The sequence below is a fragment of the Onychostoma macrolepis genome, chromosome 18, assembly GCF_012432095.1.
Source record: "Onychostoma macrolepis isolate SWU-2019 chromosome 18, ASM1243209v1, whole genome shotgun sequence".
Taxonomy (NCBI): domain Eukaryota; kingdom Metazoa; phylum Chordata; class Actinopteri; order Cypriniformes; family Cyprinidae; genus Onychostoma; species Onychostoma macrolepis.
In genome coordinates this window covers 2,372,538-2,399,200 of record NC_081172.1, presented here as the reverse complement: position 1 = coordinate 2,399,200, position 26,663 = coordinate 2,372,538, and the positions used below count along the sequence as shown (strand labels likewise).

Below are 26,663 nucleotides of genomic sequence, written 5' to 3'. Positions count from 1 at the left end.
AACACACCGAACAACTGCTGATTTGCATTTGGGGATTGTCGAATCAGTCGACGAGACGTGGATTTGGCGAAGGTCAGCGTGGAGCTGAGGGAAGCGGAGAAGAAAAGATTTGTGGGAAGGCAAAAATCCGTGAGGCAAAAAACAGCATCTGTCATTTTATCAGCGCCGAGCCGCTGGCGGGCGTAATGTCATATGACATATCCATCCGACAGCTAGCACACGGATACCTCCATACATCTTTTCAGACAATTTCTGACTGCGTGCACGTGTTTGGAGCGGAGAGAGACGAGCCTGCAGCCTCCTCACCAACACAACGCTCATGACAATCCGCCAGCGGCAACAACACACACACACACACACACTGACACTGACCAGTAACGAGTGAATCAGACCTCATTTACACAATATGTGTGCTCAGATACATGAAACTGATTCATTACACTGCTAAATCTGATTTTAGCTCATAATGATCTGGGAATGGGAATCAAGATCTATTTTTTAAATAAAAAAAATAATAAAAGAACCACATGATTTTCATGACATGTAGTTTAGAGGATGGTATGACCAAACCATATTAAAATCTAGGGTCCCACTTTATATTAGGTGGCCTTAACTACTATGTACTTACATTTAAATTAATAATTTGGTACAATGCACTTATTGTGTACATACATGTTTTTACATTGTACTTGAAATACCAATATGTAATTGCATCTGTAATTAATTTGTGTAATTACATTTATAATTACACTGTTAACCCACCCTTAAACCTACCCAGACCACCAAACCTGTCCCTAACCTTACCCATATCCCTCCTCAATAGCAGTAATCTTTTTTTTTGCAATACAATATGAACACAATAAGTACATTGTACAAATTTTTTGATGTAAGTACATAGTAGTTAAGGCCACCTAATATAAAGTGTGACCAAATCTAGTTTGTCAATTGATTCTACGTCAATCAATCAATCAGTCATCAAGGACACAATGAGTTAAGTTCCGAATGATTCATAAAAATTAAAATAAAAAATTAAATAAACATAAAATAAAAATAATAAAGATTTAAATCTGCTGAGAGACTCAATATGACGTCTTATAACAACAACTATACATCTAAAATAAACTAAATCCTTAAATCGTATAAATAATAAAATAAAATGAATTAATAAAAAAACATTACTGTAAATTTAAATGTGTTAAGAGACTTAATATGATGTCTTACAGTAACCCAAAATAAAATAAAATAAAAAACAACAAGTTATTGGATTTAAATCTTGAGAAGCTCAATATGACGTCTTATAATAACTGAAATATATTTTAAATATTTATTCTAGATAAAAAAAATCTCTAAATCTTATAAATAAATAAATAAAAATTGTTAGATTTAAATCTGTTGAGATACACAATGTGACAGCTTACAATAACAACTCAAATACATATAGAGGATTTGAAATCACCAAATAAAAAATAAATATTAAATAGAATAAAAAATAGAAATTAAATTTAAATTTAAAAAAGAAAAATATTAGACTTAAATCTGTTGAGAGAAACTCAATATGACATCTTTTAATAATCCAAAGACATCTTGAGGATTTATTTCTAAACCAATAAATGCAATTAATGAAAGTAAATGAAAAGTTCAAAAGGCTGGAAAGACTTTAGGGTTTTGTCTTACTGTCTGCTGTCTATGAACTTCTGACCTTCTGACCGTACGCAGCCTCAGTTGGACATCTAGCAAACTCATTTGGCCTCTCAGTTCTGCTTGTGAGCTTTTTACGTTTCTATTCCTCCCTCCAGTATTCAGAGCATGTCGTTTCTAGACTCAAGATCAAACTGATAACAGGTTGGCACTTTTATTTGTAAACCGATCACAGACTGTGTAACTACTTCATCTCGTGCCAAGGAATCGCTTTCCCTCTGCGTGAAGCTCACGGACGGAGCCAGATCAGCTCCCACTTTGCTAAATTTACTTTGGGTTAATAATGTATGTTTTCCGCTCGTGCCGCCTCGGACTCTCTAATTGTTTCACGGCTGGCAGAAAGCTGAAGGTAGCTGGTTGAATTTGCATTGAGTCCATCTTCAGCTGCTTTCTGCTGATCAGCGTCTTTCTCTGAGTGTTTTTGAGTGGCGTGAAGCACGAGCCCTTGATGCTGGAGCCAATATTGGACTTGGCTGCGGTTTCACCTCAGGGCTACAGGTTAATGGTCCACTTTGCCAGACACACACACACACACATTACCAATACTGCTATCTCAGCAAACACACCAACAGAAGACGGCTGAATATGAAGCGGTGGATGGAATCAGAGAGAAACGCAGATGGAAGTGCCGTTAAAGACCGAAAAAGCAAACTGATGAAATCTGACAGTGAGACAATGAGCTGTTCAGGGGTCGACTGAAATGAGTTTGACCAGGGAGAGAGAGCAAGAGAATAAATAAGTCAATTATTTAAAAAAATTATATAATCTATAAAGTACATTATACATTAATACGTAAAGTATTTTTTAAAATTAAATATTTAAGGATATCTGCTATAATTTCACTTATTTTATGGGTAAATTCAAGAATCTGTTTCAACCCAAAATAAAAAAAAAATTGCATTGTGATATTATTTTCATGACAGTTCCCTACATTTTCTTCCGAAATTCTCAGACTCTTTACTATACATATATAGACATGAGAATTGGGGAAGAAGATAAAATGGTACAATATTACAACAATAAATTTCCACATAATTCCTAAAATAAAAAGCGAGAGAGAGAGAGGGAATAAATAAATTATTTAAAAAATTATATGTACTGTAATATATATAGAGAGAGAGCGTGAGAAAAATAATAAGTCAGTTGTTTAAAAAAAATTCTATATTTATAAAATATTGTTTTCTGCAATAATTTCACCGACATATAAAAACGTAATATGAAAAAAATGGTATTATGCATTGTGATATTATTTTCATAATAAATAAGTAAATTTCCTAGCCAAATTCCAAAATCCAAATTTATACATATATAGAAATGATAATTTGGGAAGAAATTACAAATATACATACATACACATATTGAATATATATATATATATATATATATATATATAGTACAATATTACAAAATAAATTTCCACACATTTTCTAAAATTAAGCAGACCAAATAAATAAGTAAATAATTACATATATATATATATATATATATATATACATATATACATATACACACTATACATATATATATATATATATATATACAGTATATATACACCCCTACACACACACACACACACACACACACATATATATATATATATATTAGAGAGAGAGAGAGAGAGAGATTTCTCAAGCAAAGGATATTTTGCATTGTGGTTTTATTTTCATGACAATTATAATTGTTTTCCCCAAATTCTCTTTACTATTTTTCATTATAAAGAAAAATGCTGCATAAAGCAAAAGGGTAAATTGTTCTAAAGCAGGCATCATGTTTTTATGCAAAATATTGCTTACTTATTTTGACATGAAAAGTGACCTAAGCATGTATTTAACTTTCATAGGCGGGATAAACCAGACGAACACTAATGTTCACTCATTCAGAGTCTGAGAATGACTTCAGACACGATGACTGGTGCTTTTCCATTAGGACCTCAGCGTTCTCTCGCTCTCGCTGTCGTCAGGAGTGTGGGAGAGGAGAGGCCCTCCCATCATGTCAGAGCGACTGAGGCCGAGCCAAGAGCCAAAGCTTTCCCACATGTCTACCTCCGCTCAGAGCGGAGCACCAGCCTCGCCGCGGGGCCCGAAGCCTCTCGCTCTCGCTCCACACCGGCAACGGCCATTAATTAAGACCAGAAACTCCCTCTCACTTTTCCTCTCCTCCTCCTTCGCCAGGAGAAAAGGCCGATGAGGACATTTTGAAAGAGTTAGCAGATGTCGAGTGATTGGCCCGAGGCGTTTTCGACATCGCCCGAGTGATGTATTTGATGTGGAGTTTATTCAGCTCCAATAAACGTATAAAGAATTACAATAATAATTCACAGATGTATATTGCGCGGATTATAAGCGCAGCCCTCGCTTTGAACCGCACCACGGCAGCCAAGATTAACAAAGGCAGGAGAAAAGGATGAGGACGGCTTTGTTTTTCAGCTTTCTGCTAATCAAAGGGTCAGAGAGGCTTGAGAGAACCGCTGTTATGTGTGTGGTTTACACGCCTTCACAAGATTCAGATTACTGATTTGCTGGATGAATCTGCTTGATTCCTTTTATTGTTTTGGTCTCTGATGAAGCTTGTAAAATAGTGGACATGGTAAACTATGAAAATGATAATTGCAGTCCCTTCACTAGAGAGAGAAAGAAATATGTAATTAAAAATGTAAATACATTTGACATATAATACATATAAATGCAATATAAAAATAATATTATTTAAATTAATAATTCATTTAAAAATGAATGTGTATATATATATATATATATATATAAATGTGATATAAATAGTAATATTAATTTCACTAATATAAAATTATATTATTAAAGAATTGTTATTATTATTATAGAATTTATATATCAAATTATTTTTATAATTTATAAATCTTATTAAATAAAGAAAAATGTTTTATACATTTTTAAATAAGTGTAATTATTATGCATGCAGCTTTTATGATCTATATTAACTAGATTAGAGAGAGATTGTATTTATACTGAAAAATTTATTTGTTGCACCACAGGACTATTTAAAATTAAAATTATCCAGTGAAGGGAAATAGAATTAAAATAGTACAAGGTAATTCCATGGTACTCTTAAAATTGTTTTATTTTGTTTCATTTCATTAAAATTTTTTATGGAGGTTCATGTAAATGTTACAAACTATGAAAATGCTAATCTGTGTCGTTCAGTCTCTTACAAAATAGTACTGCAGTTGTAAAATGGAATATATATAAGTGTGTTTTTATTAACTACAAAATGTTATAATGTATTATGCATGCAGATTTTATAAGCTCATATCAGTTGAGAGACAATATATATTTATACTTAAAAAATAATTTTTCACACCACAGGGCCATTTAAAGTGAACTATTGGAAGGAAAAAGCACCAAGGTAATAATATGCTATACAGTATTACCCTCATGGTCCAAAAAAAAAACAACAACAAAAAAACAGGTTGAATGTGCATTTCATTAGACATCATGAAAAAGCTGTAATATCACATGCTAAGTCGCTCATTTATGTTGCTGCATTAGATTTTGTGTAGCATAAATACTAGAACAGAGAAACAGGGAGAGAGAGAGTTGTGCTGGTATGATCTTGATGAAAAATGGCAGAATTACATTCAAAACAAACAACTGCAATTCAAGGCCCAACTAAAGAGCAACAAATCTCAAAAATGGCGGGCCGGTAAGCATCTTAATGCTTGACATAAAACACAAGGAGAAACACGGCCGGCGAGCTCCATGGCGATGCATAGCAACTGCAGAATTTCAGTCAAGGAGAAAGAAGGCGAAAAAAAAAAACACCTTATTACTTCTAACTCCTGCAAGCCATTTTGGTCTCCAAAGGTTTCAGAGCGCCCGAGGCGCAGTGTCTGCAGTGTTTCGGGAAATGACTTGCCTTCGCACGAACACGGCTATGTTCTGCAGCAGCCGCGCTCTCAGCATCCCCTCTCACTCGCTCCTTAACCCTTTCCTGCCTCGCGCGCCTCTGACTCACAGACAGACGTTTCGCTTCACACCCACACAAACGGCATCTTGTTTGGCTACTTAAGCATGTGAAAACAAACATGGCGATGAGGAGGTCATGCACGACGGACAGCAGAGAGAGAGAGAGAGAGACATGCAGGTTCGTCTGCTCACCCACTCGAGTCGAGCATCGCAAACTCGTTGACACAACACATAATTAAAACATCTCGCTGGAGGTCGGGAATTTTCTAATTAGTAGACGAAGCTGCGATCGCGAACGCCTCGAGTCGGAGCGGCCGCAGGTTCGAGATGAAAGCGGGTTTCTACCTCTCCGAAAGGGTCAGTGAGCTAAACGCCCGGAAACTTTGCTGGCAAACAAAACTTTCCTTGCAAGGAAACTTCAGCTTTCGGAGCCTGAGAGAAACAAACTCGCTAGACGCCGAACAAAAGGGCTAATTAGCAGTCATTATTTTTCTAGAAAATGTGAGTTTTGAGAGCAGTGAAATCGAGCAGGAACTATAATTAACTGGAAGTTCTTTGCGGGGGGAGATCAGAAAGCCTGTTCCTCTCAGAACCGGCTGTAATGCAATGCACGCTGACTATTTGTTCCCATAAACAGAGCAGTTGTCTAGAAACAAACTCTTCTGAGCAGAACCGCTCAGCCGACAGGGTTGCGTGAAGATAAACAGGGGAGCACGACCCAAACACATGTGAGCGAATCGTGCTATTTTCCACCGCGTTGACCCTGATCTCCTCTGACTCAACGTACAAAAACTCACAGACCATTAAAACGAGACTTCAGCCGATTCGTCCCAACGAGCGTCACTGTGGAACTTTAAAAAGTGGCGCATTAAAAATTCAAAGCGTTTCACATATAAAACGAACCCAATTAGAGTTTGAACGGGAAGTCGGCGTAATGAGTATCAAGTCTAAACGCTCATCCTCAGAAGATCCCGCTAATGAGGCCTTGTTGGTTTTGTCAACCTCACGTTTTAAACACCGTGGTGGGGAGTCGTTTCTGAGGCTGTTTTAAAATTTCATTTGGATTTGGAAATCGTAGGTGGAGCTAGAGATAATTGCGAAAGCCTTTGTGCCACACGTCGCAGGAGGTTCCCAAACGCCACTTTTTGATGTCTTTGTGAAACTAGAACTACGACGCTTGACAAGAATACATTTTAACCTAAGAACCTCCGACGAGGCACAAAGGGTGACCTGACAGAAGGAAAACATCTCTAATAGGGTCGTTACGGAACAGCGCTGCATGGAAGAGCTATTTTTGAAAGTGAACGCGGGGGAGACTGTTCGCGGAGAATCAAACTTTCTTTTAAAGCTGATGTGGCGACCGAGGCCCCTACATCAAGACGACGATCGACCCAGAGCTGTCAAATCCTCAAGAAGCTCGACAAAGACGCAAAACATCTCACTCCGAATGCATAAAGCATGCACACACACCACAGAGAGATCATGAAGGTTTAAAAAAGCTTCAGAAGAGCCAAAGCGTTCGCCCTCCATGAGTCCCATGACTATTCAAGTAGGTTTGTGTACCTACTGGGACAAAGTCTGGATTCTTCAGGTCGTCGGGCTTCTCAAACTTCTGTTGATGCAATAACAGTCATGTTTAATATGATTGTGTCCCAGAAAAGAATAAAGACTCTTAAGGCCCTTTTATACGACTCACATTGATGTTTCCCAATGCACTGAACTCTATAGAGTCGCCGGTGGTGTGTTGTGTGCAGGTCAAGTCCGTAATGCAGCGCCTAAAGTGCAACTTTGACCCCATTTGTAGGAAATTTGCATGACAAAAATCATATGCATTGTTCCATTTAACAGAATAATTGAATGCAAATGAATGCCATTTAGTCTCTTCTGCTCACCAAGGCTGTATTCATTAGATCAAAAATATGGTAAAAATGTGACAAATTATTACAATTTAAAAGAACTGTTTTCTATGTGAATATATTGTAAAATGTAATTTGTTGCTGTGATCAAAGCTGAATTTTCAGCATCATTACTCCAGTCTTCAGTGTCACAATATGCTGATTTGCTGCTCAAGAAACATTTCTGATTACTATCAATGTTGAAAAAAATTACATATTGAGAGAGCTGCTTCATATTTTTGTGGAAATCAGAATACACTACCAAAGTTTGGGGTAAGTAAGAATGAAAAAATAACTTCATTTGTGAATGATGCATTATATGACATTGAAGTAATGATGCCGAAAATTCAGCATAGCATCACAGAAATAAATTACATTTTACAATATATTCCCAAAGAAAACGTTATTTTAAATTGTAATAATATTTTAAATTTTTACTGTATTTTTGATTAAATAAATGCAAGCAGAAGAGAAAAAACTTTTGACCAGTAGTTTATATCTATGCAACTAATAAATAGGAAAACAATCTTTTTGTGGAGGTCAAACTGATGCATGATGTTTGACGTTCTGGTGTGAGTCTGTGAAAGGGTCTTTATCGCTTACATGGAAAGTTCTCACATTGGACTTCTTTAGATGGTTTCTTTTACAATATTTGACAGTCTGAGTGCAATGAAGATGCAAAAGTCTGATTCCAAATGAAGTCTCTGCATAGATATACACAGTGTTAAGCAACAATCTGAAACCAAAATCCATTGCTAAGCTGAAAGCTAGGCCCGTTTCATCACAGAAGGCCGGCGGGCTCGCCTTGTACCCGCATCGCTTTACGCACCAAATTCGACTTCCTTTGTATGTATGTGCAAACCTTATCTACATATTGACTCGGTTTAAATCTACACTCTTCCAGTGATAATTGCACAAGTTTGCAGGAGGAAGTGCTGAAATCTTCCTGTACCTGAGGCGGGAGGTTGGGCGGGGGAAGCCCATCGGCATTGTGGGAAAACACCTAGAGCGTCGTCTGATATCCAAACAGCTTCACATCACAAACACACACACACACTGAAAAGAACTAATACGTGAATATACACATGAAATCATACAAAAAATAAAAGTTTAGACAGATTGTGCTGCAATAAAACACAAATAGCAGGAATAAAACATGATTGTGTGCCCAGAGAGAAAAGCAATGAATCAGGTCGGATACACAGAGTAACACGAGCCAGCGTAGCTGCTTGTGCCCAGACCACCCATAAGAGACATGTCAATCATGTAGGTGTGTTCATACACAATCAATGCCGTGTAATTATGAGCATATGCGTATGATGGCATGTAGACTATTTACTAGGCATGCATGATATTGTTACAAAATTGTTTGTTTATGCATATTTAATTGTGGATACTTGTTTCTGGGTATTTAAGGCGAGTTAAAACTAATTTAAATGCAAAGCATACAGTAAATGAAAGCATAGACTTAAACCTTTAACAGCACTATGCATAAAAACAAGAAGTACTATTTAGGAGCGCATTTAATATGATGTATTACTTAGTGCATCCTAACTAAAATATCCTTATATTGAGTTTTAAGAAATAAAGTGTCCTTTTTGTTGTATAATTTTCCTATTCTTTTTCCATCACCGTTTAAATGCAGACAAACTATAAATCATCTGTCAATATGTTTGTTTAAGCATCCCAATCACAGCAACATGGACCCGACCAATAACATGAGTTTTGGGGGCGGGACTATCAGTCTGACTGACCAATAGCACACAGGGGGAGTGGTCAAAAAACCTGTTTGAATACAGACATTATTCTCGTAATTTTGTTTTATAACTGGAACACTATAGCTTTAAAACACTTGTAGCCTAAGATTAATGTTTTTAGTTTATCGAAAGTCTATATTTACATTTATGCATTTAGAAGACGCTTTTACAAAAGAAGAATCATCTGTATAAAAATCCATTTATCGGATTTATCAGCTTTTACATACAAATATTTATCATATCAGTTTGAGGCAGAATTTAATGAAATAAATAGGTGCATCCCCAGTGCTTACACGCATTCAAACGCAGTCCCTCCATCACACCGACCTGAACAGTAATGAACAGTCTGAGACTGCAGTGAGGAAAATATCAGATCTCCTTCAGAGCGAGATCACAGAGAGTATCACTCAACTGTGTTCATTACGGCTCGGAATACATAATTTATGGATTGTTAAAAAATACATGTCTGGATTCATCAGACAGCAATATGACAGATGTAGAAAGCAGAACTTGAGCACGAGCAACTGTGATTTGGGCTGGTGCGGAAAATAAGAACGCTTGAATGCCGGTTTGATGGCGTAGCGCGCTTTATAATTACCATCTGCAGGTTTCAGTCAGCGTCACACACATACACACACATAAAGAAACAAAAACAAGCAATTTGACATGCTTATTTGAATTCATTCATTTGTAGATTTACAACAGCAGTTCTGAACAAGCCAAACACATTTAACATGTTCACGTGCATATTAATTAGACTATAAATTTATATACAAAAACCTATGAATGCACGACCCAAGTTAATTGAGTAAACTTCAAAACGATGTATTGTTTAGCCAAAAAAAAAAAGGCAGCGAGGAAAAAGAAAACATGGCGAAATCTGAGAGTTAATTAGGCTCGCTAAATAAAATCCCTCAGCAGGCCGTGAGGTAAACGGGCTCTTAGCAGCCGGATACGAGGAAAGGCAGGAGTCCCTGTGCACGGATTACTGACTCCTGCATTATGCATTCAATGATCGATTCTAAATCTTAATTACCCGAATCACAAACACACACCGGCTCTAATGAACTGTGCGGCCCGTCAAACAGCTGGCTGAATATATTTATTAAGATCACGGTTAAATTTAATTATTTGGCCAATTAGCCACGGACGGCTCTGGTGTCTCAGAGGACACGGGAAGAGGCAGGCGTGAGGTTAATCGCCCTAATGACATTTAGCATCTCAAACTAAATTTTGTGACATATGCTGCCAATAATGATAAAACGCACAAGTACGTATTAAAGGAATAGTTTCAGCCAAGAACAAAACATTTGCTGATCCTCAGGCCATCCAATATGTAGATGAGTTTGTTTCTTCATCAGATTTGGAGAAATGTAGCATTGCATCAGTGTCTCAGCAATGGATGCTCTGGAGTGAATGGGTACCGTCAGAATGAGAGTCCAAACATCTGATAAAAACATCACAATAATCCACACCACTACAGTCCATCAGTTAACATCTTGAGAAGTGAAATGTTGTGTGTTTTTGAGAAACAAATACATTATAAAGGCATTTTAACTTTAAACCATTGCTTCTAGAGTCCAAAATCTACAATAATGCTTCCTCCAGTGAAAAAGTAATCTGGTCTGAATCAAGAGAGAAATCTGCTCAGATCAAGCACCGTTTACAAGCCAAAACAGCTCTAAACAAATATGTGGGTTGATTATGATGTGAAAGACAACAGGAGATGGACTTTTTCAATGGAGGAAACGTTATTATGGACTCATCTTTTGGCCAGAAGCAACAGTTTGAAGTTAAAAACATCTTAATGATGGATTTGTTTCTTACAAACACACAGCTTTTGGCTTCTCAAGATGTTAATTGATGGACTGGAGTGGTGTGGATTATTGTGAAGTTTTTATCAGATGTTTGGACTCTCATTCTGACGGCACCCATTCACTGCTGAGGATCATTTGGTGAGCAAGTGATTGAATGTTAAATTTCTTCAAATCTGATGAAGAAACAAACTCACTACATCTTGGATTTCCTGAGGGTCAGTAAATGTTCAGATTTTTTTTTTTTTTAGATGAACTATTCATTTAATCGAGATCTTTTTTCTGAACTGGGTGCAAATGCGCCAACAATTTATGCAGCACTACTGGGATTCTTTCCATTAGAAAACATTGCAAACTTTTAAAATTGATCAAATGGAGGAAGCAACGAACAGCGGGAGAGCGAGAGAGATGGAGAGAGAGAGAGAGAGAGAGAGAGAGGAGGAATTAAGCTGAGCCAAAAAGTGTGACTTGGATTTAATATTTTATAATTGCCAAGGGACATTCTAAGATCAATGAATTTTTTTTGCCCGAGACGCACATCAGAAAGAGATGTACTTCAGTCTTTTTAGGGAACATTGGTCTATTTAATTCAGGCGCCTGATGCATGTGAAATATTCCTCCCTGGCCTCCTCCAGTCCCTCGGGCAGAGCTGCGGGCACACATTACCACTTTTAATGGGCCGCCCTCAGAAGAGGCGAAATAAGCCAATAACCCGTCCACGCTAATGGATTGGCTTGTTTATTCACTCCAGCCCTTCTCTTCGGCTAATTTTAGCCGCGCCATGTTTTTCCACCCAAACATGCACGCAAAACAAAATACGTCTGTGAAAAACACGTCGCATCAAAACACAATCTACACACCATATGCTCGTCGGAAGCGGGAACGCTGGAGGAGATTACTGGAGATTTGTTGTTTCAGACGCTACTTTTGGAGGCGAGCTGGACACATCAAGTGTGTTTTATTAAAAACACAGCAATGGATTTGTGGTGATATCCGCACGGATCACCGGTGCTGTGTTAAACAGGAAAAGAAGCGTATGAATGGACATTTATACTAGAGGAATGGAAGCCCGGCTCATGTGTGGCGGAGAGCACAGATCAAACGCCGCGCAATTAACCCTCATTAATGCACTAAACGACTGACCTAATTACACTGTGCCAGGATTTCACAGGGAAACTCAAACGAACTACCCGGATCAGGGCGATTCCCACATGCATGCACGTGTCGTGGATATTTTATGATTCATTATTGCGTTCAAACGTCTGTTTGAGCCGTATTACAGCCGATGAGGTCATGCAACATAAGTGATTGTCAAGACATCTTAACATTCCTACATTCCCAGAAAAGCAGAATTTCTGAATGTCTTTTTCAATCACTCAGAAAAATGCATTGCAGTTTCCATAAAAACACGAAGTTTCTGCCACAGGATACATCTCACAATTTTGTTCTTGCAATTCTGAGGAAAAAAGGCAGAATTGTGAGATAAAAGGTTGCAATTATTATTTTTATTACACGGCGGATGCAAAAACACAGAATTGTGAGACGTAAACTCGTAATTCTGACTTTTTTTCTCACCATTTGCTTGCAATTCTGGTTTGAGCTTGTGATTCTAAAAGTCAGAATTGAGCAAAATATGAACTCAAAATTCTGATTCTGAAAAGTTTTTTTTATTCTCTGGTGAACACAAATACTCAGAAATGACCTATCGGTAAGCCCCTCCCCTTGAACGCAGACTAGCCAATGGCAGTCGAGTGTCAGTTGCACGGGGAGCGGAACTCGGACATCTTTAGGTTTCAGCGCATAGAGAAACATTGGAAGATCCAAAGCTTGCATCGGTTTTATGGGGTTTATGCTTCAAAAATGGAAAAAACGATGTGCCTGGGGTACTTGTAACACTGATTCTAGGTATCCTGGGAGGATGGGCAATATAATTTATTTTATTACATTTCCTGAATCCAAACAAAACAGAGCAAAATGTCCCTAAGTATTCAAACCCCAGTACAAATGAAGACAAAAATGTTCATTTTCTGGTTGTCATACACTCATTAAGTTACAGTTTTCATCTGCTCAAGCAGACGTTAATGTTATCTTGTTCTTTAGCAAGGTATCTCTGGCTAAAACTAGCTAACGTTAAAGTTAGTGAGTCCATGCTAACATACCAAACTTAAATAGCGGACTGTTCTCCTGTCTTATACAGTGTAGGTCAAAAACACACAAACAAAGGTCGACATTTCAGTGCCTCTCCAAATTAAACTGGTTAAATATACATTCATTTAATCGTACCCTGCGATACATGAACAGTGTTGATCCTGCATGTTGTCATCCGCTATCGTGATGACCGACCGTAATATGAGACTTCCCCCGCTTGCATTGTGATCTGTAAACCCTCGCTTCGAGTTACCCACCGTATTTATTTTTAAATATTTTATAAGTCCCTCCATGGAATATTTAATTCCCATTTGGTTGCCTTCTGTGTCCAAAATTGTGCAAAAACATCATGGGACAAGGTTTTCACACTGTAGCTGTCATTGAAAGACAGTGAGCAACTCCGTTTGTTTGTCCGAGGGAGCAACAGTAACTAAGGGGGGCGGGGCTTACCGATAGGTCAATTGTGAGATGTAAACTTAAAGTTTATAGCTTGCAAACCTAATCTCACAATTCTGAGAATTAAAAAAAAAAAAAATTATTCCGTGACAGAAGTGGGCTTCCATAAGTTTTCAGCATTGATAATAATCAAAAATGTTTGTTGAGCTCGGTAACACTATTTTGATAGTCCACGTTCTACTAACAGTAAGTAACTTTGCAACTACATGTCAACCATCAGTCAACCAGATGGTCTGCTTAACATCTTCTAACACTTTATTTTGATGGGTCCACAACATACAACATACTTATTCTACTAACCCTAAACCTAACCTAACAGTCTACTCTGAGAGCCATGTAGTAGCAAATGAATGAGAATTAGTTGACATGCAGTTGCAAAGTTACTTATAGTTAGAATGTCTAAAGTGGACTATCAAATAAACCTTGAGCAGCAAATCAGCATATTAGAGTGATTTCTGAAGGATCACGTGACAATGAAGACTGGAGTAATGATGCTGAAAATTCAGCTCTGCTTCTATTTTTGCTGATGAGGTCATGCAACACGAGCGACTGTCAAAAGATATTGTATCGCATCATCCTAACATTTCATTCCCAATTCATTTGCTGAATGTCTTTTTCAGTCACTGTTTTTCAGTCCGGTCGTAGGTGCTAGACAGGTGCTGAGGTTGGCCTGCCATCTCCACGCAGAAATTCAATTACAACTCCTCCTGAAGCGCCTCCATCTGCAAACAATATGGTGCTCCTCTTTTTAATCAAGCCTTCCCTGAACGCAGCGACCGAAGGCCCGTCAAATTAAAAGTCACTTCCAAAATCGTTTCGTCCGTGCTGAGCTCTTGCCAAAAATAAATAAGTGATGATGATTTGCAGGAGAAAGGTGTAAAGATGACTTTGGTTCCCCAGCAGCAAGTCGTTTGATTATAAAATCTATTCGCTTTTTTAAAATACTTCTCAGGGATTTTGCTACATGTGTTTTTACGCACGCCTGCGTGGCTTTATAGAAAAGAAATGTGAATGAAATCAGTGCACGAGGAAGCAGGTTGGCGTGTTTATGTGGGCAGTTGTCTTTTGTCGACGCCATACGTTTTAACGTCTCTTTCCATCTCAGATTTCCTCTTCCACTGGCAGCCTTTAATGAAAGATCATTCCAGCATTTTCACTTGCTCGTGTCCTCAGGCATCAACCTTTCCACCAGCAGAACGTAGCTGACACAAATAATAAAATCAAAAAGAAACAACATTCTTTAATAGATAGCAACACAAAAGTGTTTTGCAGTAATGTCACAATGTAGCAGAGCTCAACGAGACCGCGGCTAATTTCACAGACGCGAGAAAGCGCAGACTCTAAATACATTTCCGAAGGATGATGGAAAGTAGATCCTGGGGTGAATTACACCCGACTGGATTCAGATTCCAGTCATATTCGCTTCAAAAGACTCAATGGCCTCTAGTGCACCGTACAAACAACCGCCGTTAAACACAAACGACTGAAACAGACGTCCAGAATCTCTCCAAAACATGTCTAGGTCAGGTTTCACCACACAATATAAGACATTAAGAAAAGCAAGCCAATTTTAGCACCATTAAAATGCATTATGTTTTTTTTTTTCTCAATTCAGTTAAATACTTTTCCCCTTTACAATCTCATTACTGTAATGCATATGGATGCTTTACTTCAGAGTTGGTTCTGTTAGTAATTCTCATTATTGTCCATGCTGATTCTCATTACTGTAATATTTTTTTTACTTTATTACTGTAAAAAACTGCAATTAAATGTTCTAATCAGATTTCTTATTTAAATAATATTCATTATTAACAATATTAATGATTGTAAAAAGCCAATACTACAAATACTTTAATGATGTATAAATATTTCACCACCTTAATAATATATTTTGTATATACAGTAATTTGAATTACAGTATTAAGTATGGTTGGGAGGGATGTGATTTATTGTTATGAAAAAAATAAAAATGTCACAATGAAAAACAAGTGATTTACAAATAAATGCCAAATTGTAAAATTCTTTGTTGCACTGATATACACTACTGTTTGGGATCCCTATAATATTAATTATTTTAAGTGAGAAAAAATCAGCAAGCATGCACTAAATTAATCAAAAGTGACAGTAAAGACATTTATAACGTTACAAAATATTACTATTTCAAATAAATGCTTTTTTAGCTTCCTATTCATCAAAGAATTCTGAAAAACAAAGTGTATCACGGCTTCCACAAAAATATTTGGCAGCACAGCTGGTTTCATCATTGATAATAATCAGAAATGTTTCTTGAGCAGCGTATTAGAATGATTTCTGAGGGATCATGTGACACTGAAGACTGGAGTAACGATCACAGCAATGAATTACATTTACATTACATTAATGGAAAAATCTGAATATATATAGAATTGAACAAGTTAATTCAGTCCAAGCTAGCATACTTCTAAAACATAAAGTTAGTGTAAAATATAAATTCTTTTTCTTTTGATTTCGGGGTGAAATGTGTCCCGGACATGTTCCTGGCAGGTTTCGTTCGCACCCACCTTGTGTTAATGCTAATCTCTGGTTCATAGCGGGATAGATGATGTATTCCCAGACAAGCGTGGGACGGCAGAGGGAATGTATCAGCAGGATATCCCATCATCCCTGACCAGCAGATTCTAGTTTTGGCTCTGGTTGCTGTAGTGTCTCCATGGCAAAACTGCAGTGAAATTCATTCTTCAGAAACTTAATTATATCTAGATTAACAAGGGAGGTAATTAATTTCTTTAAGATGAGTATCTGTACCTCCCCTCAGGCTCAACTTTGTTGTCAAAACTGTATATTTAACCATTTTTTAGAGCAAAGTTTCACTGGCAGCAACATGGAGAATCCCATATTTTACATAAATATGGAGATATTCATGAAGATATTCACATTTGTGCTTATGCATATATATAACACAAATAACATGAGAAAAATGTATCTTCATTCTTAGAGTTACAAATAGCATGAGAGAGGGTTATCTTCAATTTTAGAGGTTTGATTTATTTATTTATTTTTATTTGTCCGTCACACCATAGGACACATCGATACGTCAACTACCCATTTATAGCCTGAGATTTCTATTTTAATTTACACTCCTAAAAATAAAGGTTACAAAAGGTTTTTTACAGAAATGCCATAGAAGTACCTTTTTTTGGGGGGGTCCCCCCCCGACGTTTTTTACATATTGATAATCTAAAGAACCTTTTTCCACTGTACAGAACCTTTCATGCATTGGAAAGATTCCATGGATGTTAAATGCTCTTTGTGGAACCAAAAAGACCCAAGAAGAGAGAAATGTCATCTCTTGAATCTCTCAACCTTCCTATTGCGTGGTTTTTCATCTTGGCATAATGCAAGACGCAAGACGCAAAATATCTTATTAAACTTGATGTAGCTGACCCATCCAAACTGGCACCGCTCCAGGCGGGATACAGAGGACTATTGTCCAGACTTTTCCGTAGGCCAGTTGCCACACCGCTCTACAGGACCAGAGGGGAAACTGTGGCACTAAACGACCTTTTCCTATGTGATGTATAGCGCTTTCAACTCCTCGCCGATCCCTCTTGGGTTGCACGGAAAACCACTGAGGGCATTTTACACGGATGTGAGGTGTTTTTAACAGAGCCGAACCTTCAAACGAATGCAGCCAGGAAACAAACGAGACAAAATCTACCGCTTTGTGAACATGAATGAAAATATGTACACAAAACAGTTTTTTGTATTCATCTAACCGGAATATATGACTCGTGGCAGAGAGTTTGGGAAGTTTAAACACGTGACAGAAACGTCAGTGAATAATTCAGCGCTGATGGTTTTCATTTGGTACGATTATTCCTGAATATTGTTTATTTGAAGCTGACTGCTGGTTTACGGCTGATGGATTCACATGGATGGGGTGGGTGTGGTGCAGCTGGCAGGAACAAAACTTTCTTGTACTAAAAACTAATCAAGAAAAACCCATCAGAATGAAATGAGTCATGTAAGGAAGTTATGTGTGACCTGGTCTGACAGGCGTGCGTGTTGGTGCAGGTCATTGTGTGTGGAAAGCCAACGCACAGACGCTACTTTATGGATTCTCAGATCATTGACCCGCACAAAACCTCAAACAGATGTAAGCCACACACACGTGCCAACGCACTCTGTGTATATTACTATCTTCTTGCGGTTACTGAAATCACCGTCGAGTTAAAGAACCACATGCATTATCTGTCGTCGCTGTGCGTGAAATAGTAATTGTACTGTTGTTTGCAAAATCCTCACAAACATTTGCAAACTGATGCAAACAAACATGTCAAACATGAATCATGAGGTGGGATCAGATGTGACATCTTTCAATATGAATTTGTCTGGTTTTAATTTAAAATGTAGTAATGTATTTGTTCACTTTCTCTAACAACAAGATGGCATGTTCTGTGTACTTCTGTCTGCTTTTTACAGTAATATGGTGATAGATAGATAGATAGATAGATAGATAGATAGATAGATAGATAGATAGATAGATAGATAGATAGACTGAGAGATAGATAGATAGACAGATAGATAGATAGATAGATAGATAGATAGATAGATAGATAGATAGATAGATAGACAGATAGATAGATAGATAGATAGATAGATAGATAGATAGATAGATAGATAGATAGATAGATAGATAGATAGATAGATAGATAGATAGATAGATAGATAGATAGATACAGATGTGCGTAATAGTTATAGTTATATACTGTGTGTATATATATATATATATATATATTGTTTGTTTGTTTTGTTTTTTAGCTTTTCAGTGTCCACAACTTAACTCCAATATAGAATTATAAATGTTTTTTTACAGAATTTACAGTAATAGGCCACAAGCTGAAATAAATTAATTAATTAAAAAAAAAAAAAAAATATATATATATATATATATATTTCATTCTGCCATCATATTGATTGGTTAAAACATATATAACTGTATAAATATACATATACATATACATATATATATATATATATATATAGTTATTTTCTAAAACCATATGTTTTATTTCAATTCAAATTAGGCAAAAATGTCTAAAATATGAAGAAAGACTGCAATTAAAAAGCACAGTATATTGTATAAACGCAGGGGTCAAACACAGACTCCAGCGGCTCTTGTGACCAGGTCCCTCCAGCCGGGCCTTCAGAAGGGCTACGAAACCAAACGGCTCGCCAAGCAGACGTCAAAACACACACACACACACACAGAGAGAGAGACAACACACCCGTGGCCTTCCTGTTTGTCTGGCTGAAAGATCTGCCCGCGTTTACTCAGGCTGGGAAAGATGGGAGGAGAAGAAAGAGACGAGCGCAAGCAACCGAAGACACAGAAAGGCTGGATGGAAGGAAAGGCTGCTCACTCCAAGTTGGGATTGATTTACTTCATTAACCAAGATTACAAGTTTAACTTACAAACCAGAGGTCAAAAATTCTCATTAACAAGAGGACCGTGGAGAACCGCGGGGCTTGGAGACCATTCTTATTACTGACTACACATTTCAATCTGTCTTTGATGTTCATGTCTGCTTTTCTCTCTTTCTACCATCCAATTTTTTGGCAGGGAGGTTGATTTTAATTGTAGCTATAGAACAAGAGCAGCGTTTGCCTGTAAGCCTGCCTGCACATCTGTAGTGAGAGCATTTTTAGTGATACTGGGCGCAGTCCATCGCCCCGGGCGCATTTTAATGGTTCCACCCCCCCTTTCATTCCCGGCTCGGATTGTTTTCCACGTGATTCCTGTTAATTTAGCTGGAGGAAAGGGCATCAGTTTTCCTTGTGCTTTTCCCCTCTCTTTCTCTCTCTCTCTCTCGCTCGCAGTCTTTCCCTACTTCTGCCTTTTTCTACCAACCCTAAAAGAAAAAGGTGACATATTTAAATAAAAAATACACCCCGATCTTCCTGTTTTGGCCTGTTTTTGGGATCCTTTACTGCTATTTACTACATAGGAATAATTAGTGGTATTTGCTATGGCGAGCATCACTATTACTCATATGGAGGATTAGCGGTTTCAAAACACAAATTAGTCATAAATGACCCGTCCTGGCAAACATCTAATAACGCCCTAACGACCACCCAGGATACCCTAGAAACACCCTGTCAATCACCAAACACCTAGCAATACCCTAGTGATCACCCAGGATACCCTGGAAACATTCTGGCAACCCAGCAAAACCCTGGAAATCACCCAAAATGCCCTAGAAACAATTTGGCAACTTCCCAAACACATAACAATGCACTACAACCACCTAGTCTACCCTAGAAACACCCTGGAAACCACCTAAATACCCAGCAGTTTCCTAGCAACCACTCAAAATCCCTTAGAAACACCTTGGAAACCACCTAAACACCCATCAACGCCCTAGCAACAATCCAAAATGCCCTAGAAACACCTTGGCAACTACCCAAACTGATAACAATGTACCACAACCACCTAAAATACCCTAGAAACACCTTGGCAACCACCCAAAATGTCTTAGAAACACCTTGGCAACCACCCAAACACATAACAGATGTACCACAACCACCTAAAATGCCATACAAAAACCCTGAAAACCACCTAAACACCCATCAACATCCTAGCAACCACCCAAAGTTGCCCTAAAAACACCTTGGCAACCACCCAAATAAATAACAATGTATCACAACCACCTAATATACCCTAGAAACACATTGGCAACCACCCAAACACTCAGCAATGCCCTATCAACCACAAGAATGCCCTAGAAACACCTACCAACCACCCTGAATGCCCTAGAAGCAAACTCCTAGCCACGCCCTAGTGACCACCCAGAATACCCTAGAAACACCATAGCAACCACCCTGAATACCCTAGAAACACCATAGCAACCACCCAAACATTCAAGCAAACGCCCTAGCAACCACTCAGAATACCTTAGAAACACCCTGGCAACTACCCAAATGCCCAAGCAACCACCTAGAATTCACTAAAAATGCCTAGCATTATGGCAGTGATTTTTGCATAGTAAGCAGCACTTACATTTTCATTAGAAAACACAAAAATCTAGTTTTTAAAATTTGTTTAAAATTTATTTAATTTACCAAAAATTATTTTTATGTTTTTATATTTAGCTAACAAAAACAACACTGGTAGTATGAAAGTAAATAGGTTTCATTCAATTTTTTTCATGCACATATAGAGGTGAACTCAAGCTGCTTTGAAGAAAAACGAGCTATATGAATAAACATATGAAGCATTTTGCTGTAATCTACTACAAAATCCCACACAGGCATTACGAGGCAGGTCAAACCGAAATACATGTTGAACTGTTACGTATCGTCAAGGAAATGACATCACCTGCTTGTCATGTTGTTGGTGGCTCATTTCCTGCACCTGTGAATTTAACCGCACTCACTCATTCAAACTCATTTACACGTCCTTTTTCTCTTTCTCTCTCCGTTTCGCATCCCACACAGCGTCTTTGTGCTAAACTTCAAACGCTCGTGTGTGCGCTGAGAGCGAAAGGAAAGAGTTTGTTACTGCGGCTCCTGCCTGCGCAATGACCCCAAGCGAGGGCCAGTTAGGGGCCCCTGTCTCCCTCTCTCTAATCTATCCCTCGGAGCGCTGTAAGGCCTCTTTGTTTGCGCTCTCCGGCTCAGGATGGAGACAGACTTTACGCTCAACATGGGCTATCAGGTTCAGCCCCACGGCGATCTGCTGCCTGGCCAGACGAGAGCAGAGGCGAGGAGAGGAGGGGTGAAGGAGGAGGAAGAAACACCCACAGCCGGCCCGCCACCAGCACTACCTGATTTCAGTCACACACACGCTCTGACGGGCCGTTTCAGGGTAACCCATAGGACAGAAACATCACAAATGAGATCTCTGCAAAGGAGTAGTTCACTCCAAAATGAAGAAATCCTCATGTCGATCCAAAACCGTAGGACTTTCTTTCTTCTATGAAACATAAAAGGAGAAGTTATGAGGAATATTATAGTGACGAGGGGCTGACAAGCTTCAAAAAAGACAAAAACTACCATTAAATTATCATCAAACTATCATGAATGACCCCAGTAATCCCACGTGTAGCACAGTTTCACAAGAGATCTCAACGGTGTGCTCAGATTTGCCAAGACACCGAAGTCTGCAATCAATAGTCAAAAATGTATTTCTCATCAAATTCTCCCATATCAAATGCACATAACTATGATGTATTTCTGAGTAAAACAGAGTATTCAGTAAAATAAAATTAACATGATCTAATTTACTCCTAAAATTTATTAAGAAAGTTCCAATTAGATTTTGATGAAAGATTAAGATGACTCTTAATTTCCATTCAGATTCTCCCAAGATTAAATCTACTCCATATAATCTTACTATATGACAACTATTGTATGTTTTTAGGCAGTTTAGGACAAACAACAGACAAACTTCTTATAACTGAAATCTCCAAGTCTTCTGAGTTCAGGATCAATGTCTGAGCAATAGCAATGTCTCAAGAACAATGACTAACCCACAAGTTTTACACCAGTTTTGTTTTAGTAATATTAAAATACAATTATAGTTTTTATTAATATTTTAAGTTAGTTTTGGATTTGTATCCGTTTATATTTAATTTTAATTACATTTTAATTTATTTTAGTAATTTTATTGTATGTTTTATTAATATTTAAAAAAATATATATATTTTTTTTTTTCATTTTTCTGCTTATATTTTATTTTAATGACTTTTTTTTTTTCTATTACATTACATTTATTTTAATCCATTAAGTTAAACTAAATGAAAATGAGAAATGCTTCCTCGGCAACTATCTGAAATAAAAGAAATGTAATTTCTTTTATATTTTATATTATTTCAGTTCAAGTTTACTTTAAGTAACTGGTTTCGGTTTTAGTTTTAGTTCACTATAATAATCCTGTTTTAAACCTCTCTTTCAGCATCTTTCTCAGCACTCCCTCTCGGTCTGGTGGCCGTTTCCGGACACTGAGAGGCTTTTGTTTGGGATTAACGTGGCAGAACAGAGTCGGGATACTCCGACAATCAGAGGACCGCGAGTGAAGCGGTGCAGCTCACCCTGAGCTCGCGCCCCACGGCACATTCGCGCGCAGATGAAATCTCTGCCGAGCCCCAGAGTGAAACTCAGAGAAGGCCGGAATACGGCGGCGCTGCCGTAGCCCGCAGCCACTCCGTGACCCCCTTAGAAAAGTCACATTCACTTTGCTCTGGAGGAAGCAGAGAAAACGCCCCAGGGCGGCGCGCAGCCCCAGCCGAAATGAAGAAAAGAGGGGAGGTGAAAATAAAGTGAAAATAAGTTAAGATTCCTCCCTCTATCTTGCCTTTCTCTTCTCTCGTGATCATGAGAGGTGGTCAGATGGGCGGCGTTACTTCAGAAAAACACCCTACAATTAAACACAGAAACACAAAACAGCCAAGACCCTCAGCCAAACGTACCATGACACTGCTATCAGATGGTGCTTATATAAATACACAGTGGTACTACACAATTATTATATTCATAACGCCCTTAAGCTGTGACTATATCCACAATATACCGTTCAAACGTTTGGGGTCAATAACATTTATTTTTATTTATTTTTTAATTTATCAAAATTAATCAAAAGTAAACACAGTAAAGATATTTATAATGTCACAAAAGATTTCAAATAAATGCTGTTCTTTTGAATTTTCTATTCATCAAAAAATCAAATGTAACACAGTTTCCACAAAATATATAAAGCAGCACAACTGTTTTCAACATTGATAATAATCAGAAATTTTTCTTGAGCAGCAAATCAGCATATTAGCATGATTTCTGAAGATCATGTGACACTGAAGACTGGAGTAATGATGCTGGAAATACAGCTTTGATCACAGAAATAAATTACATTTTAACATATAATCACATAGTAAACAGTTATTTAAAATTGTAATAACAGTGTTCTTACTGTATTTTTGACCAAGTAAATGTAGCCTTGGTGAGCAGAAGAGACTTTTTCATTTAAAAAAAATGTTATCGACCCCAGGCTTTTGAGCACAACATGACCTCTGGTAACTTACATCTTAACAATGTGTAAATGTGCATATCCGGTGCCTAAAAACAGTATTCACCCCTTAATTTTCATCTTTGTGTTTAACCATTGATAAGTTGATATTTGAGCACTGAAGATTTAATCTGGCTTTTTTAAGACTGTTTTTTGAAAACATTTTTTAACGTCAAAATATTAAAGTATCAAAGTAAAGTAAATATTCTGACCATCATGGTTCACAAATGGTGTTTAATCTTATGGCCAATAATGTTAGTTTCATTAGATCATAAAACATTTCAACCACAGTTCTGCCACAATACAGATTCACCTTCCAGATAAAGGTGTGTTTATGCAAGTCTTTTTATCTGGTCCTCTCACACAATGCTATTTCTCAAGTATGTTTAGAATGATCTACTAGAACGCAAGATAAAAATACTTTTTTTTTTTTGTGGTATGTTATCAATTAGCAGCACCAGTGATGATTTAGATGTTGCATTAATAAAACAAAAAGAGGTCATCACTTATGAAATCAATTATTCTGGGTTTCATATTTATCATTATTTGACAACTTAGCAGAAATCTGTTTTTAATTCAACATTAAACACTTCTTCTGTTCATCACTTGCAAAAGAGTGAAATTAAATTGATTTTAATGCTGTAAAACAACAAAACCCATAAAAGCAGGGTAAAAACTACTCATAAGCGCTGTATCAGTGTGTGTACATACACATTTCACGCTTCTTGTTGATGTCAGAACGGTTACAATAAAGTGAAAGAGGTCAGGATGGTGTTCATGATGCAGAAGTAATGCATTTATTTAGTTAGCCTGCTTTCACTGCGGTTGTGTTCACTGAGCAAACACACACACACACACACACACGTCAACGAGCAGGTTTTTAAAATGACCAGCTGACATTCACAAAGTGTTTTTTTCCGGTTTATGGTATTCAAACATTAGTCAGAATCCGTGAGGGAATAGGAACAGGCCTTCTGACGGCAAGAGCTAAACATTCACCAGATGCAGCTAAACCCAATGACTTCATGTACAACAGCATGTCGAGGAAATATAATAGTGGCGTTTTTTCATGTCTCCAGTGCGCGCGGCGTAATCCTGCGTAATGCAGAGCAGAGCTGGTAGCCATATGTGGAGCGGCACTGCGATCTGCATCAGAACAACACTGTAACGCGTTCACGGAGGACAAACGCTCACTGCTGTGAGAAACTGGACAAACACTGCAGGGTAAAATCCTCTTGTGTTTACTTTTGCTCACTCGCTCACAACGCAACAAATCAGACCCTGCAGCGACACCCGAGAGAACGACGGAAAATAACAAACACTACCATAATCAGCATCATAGCCATCAATCCAGCTAAAAAATACATGGTTGTTTTTGATAATGTTCAATGTATTGCGCTGGAACATACAACGAAATTACTGATTTTTGCAGTGATTTTTTAGGGCATTATCAATTTGCTGCTCTAGTGATGATTTAGATGTGCCATCTAACAAAAAAAGAGGTCAGCACTCATGAAATCAATTATTTTGGGTTTCATATTAGTCATTATTTGATGACTTTGCATAGATCAAACAGCCTTTTTCTTCATCAGCTGCAGAATTAAGTCAACTTTAACAGTGTTAAAACTAATTTAAAAAAAAGTAATTTTCATCTATTTAAGAACAAATACATAAACATGAAGATGAAAATACAGATTTTTAAGTGATTTTTTAAATCAGTATTTACTCTGAAATTTTTGCAATGTCAACCAAGCTAATTTCAATCAAGCAGATTCAGAATGATTAATGTGAGAATTAAAATACTGTAAAAATCTAGTCATCAGTGCATGTTTTCAACACTGGAAAACGAATCAAACAAGTTTTGAATCAACTGATTCACCCAAATGAACCAAACTTACAGATTCTCAGATAGATGATGAAACCAGTCTATCGACATGGTTTCTAAAACAATTAAAGGCCAAATCAAAAGTGCATATGGTTCGGTGGAGTGGTTAATACCTCAGTGCCTGTCGTTGTTGCTCCTGGCGAGTCCACTTTGCGTTTTTTCCGAGGGCCGATTGCGGCGAGTGCCGTCAGGTTGGCGTCTCGTTGTCTCATTTGGGCGAGTTCCTGCTGCTGCATCTGAAAACAGAAGAAAATAAACGTATTACACACCAGCATGCAGAATATACTGCATGAAAAACTGTATTCAATCATGATGAACTTCAAAAGATAACGACACAACGCCCATGCTCTGAAAATATCAGAGAAATGGATGAGATCTGGACAGGAATTGTGCATAATCCTGTCAAGAAAATAGGAAGCAGCTGGAGAACACTCACAGGAAGTGACATCATAGTTCTGTAAAGTGCAAAAACATCAGCAAAGGGCTTGTCCATGCCGTAAAGACTGCTGGGTAGTAAAGAATCAGTGTGAGCTGCACAAAACCTCACACAGGGAGCAATCACGAGCACCGCTTTAAACCATATAATAACACGTGACGTCCTACTGTCTCATGAACCTACAGACACACAAGAAAGTCCATTAAAGACCCCACGGCTACATCGAAATCAAGTCAATCAACTTGCCATCCGCTTTATTAATACCCCAGGCAGCTATTTCTAGAAAAGAGAAATAAACAAAATCTCCAAAACTAATTACTAAGCTTGCGTTTCTATAACTAAACACAAATCAACAATAAAACCATCAAAGATTGTGTCATAAATGGTCCTTCTTGAGCTTAAATCACACAAATGAAACTTAGTTTAGTTCAGTTAATGTGCATTCTGGAGTCGTAGAGATCATGTGATACTTGAAGTCGACTGGCTCTTTTACTTTAAAGACAGGGCTTTCTGTCCAACAACTGGGGCACGTTCAAGCTCAAACCGGTGCGCAACGTTTTGCTACGGTTTCCGGGTTGAACGACGTGTTCCCTGTGC

At 37.7% G+C, this 26,663-nt stretch overlaps 1 protein-coding gene across 2 annotated transcripts in view; it reads right to left on the bottom strand.

Moving 5' to 3' along the window:
- The window catches only part of LOC131524255 (transcription initiation factor TFIID subunit 4), a 106,544-nt gene that overhangs the window by 7,866 nt on the left and 72,015 nt on the right, over positions 1–26,663 (bottom strand). For both annotated transcript variants that reach the window (XM_058751199.1, XM_058751200.1), the window contains one exon: positions 25,744–25,866. In XM_058751199.1, coding sequence (XP_058607182.1) covers positions 25,744–25,866 — 123 coding nt within the window. The remainder of the gene's footprint in view (positions 1–25,743; positions 25,867–26,663) is intronic.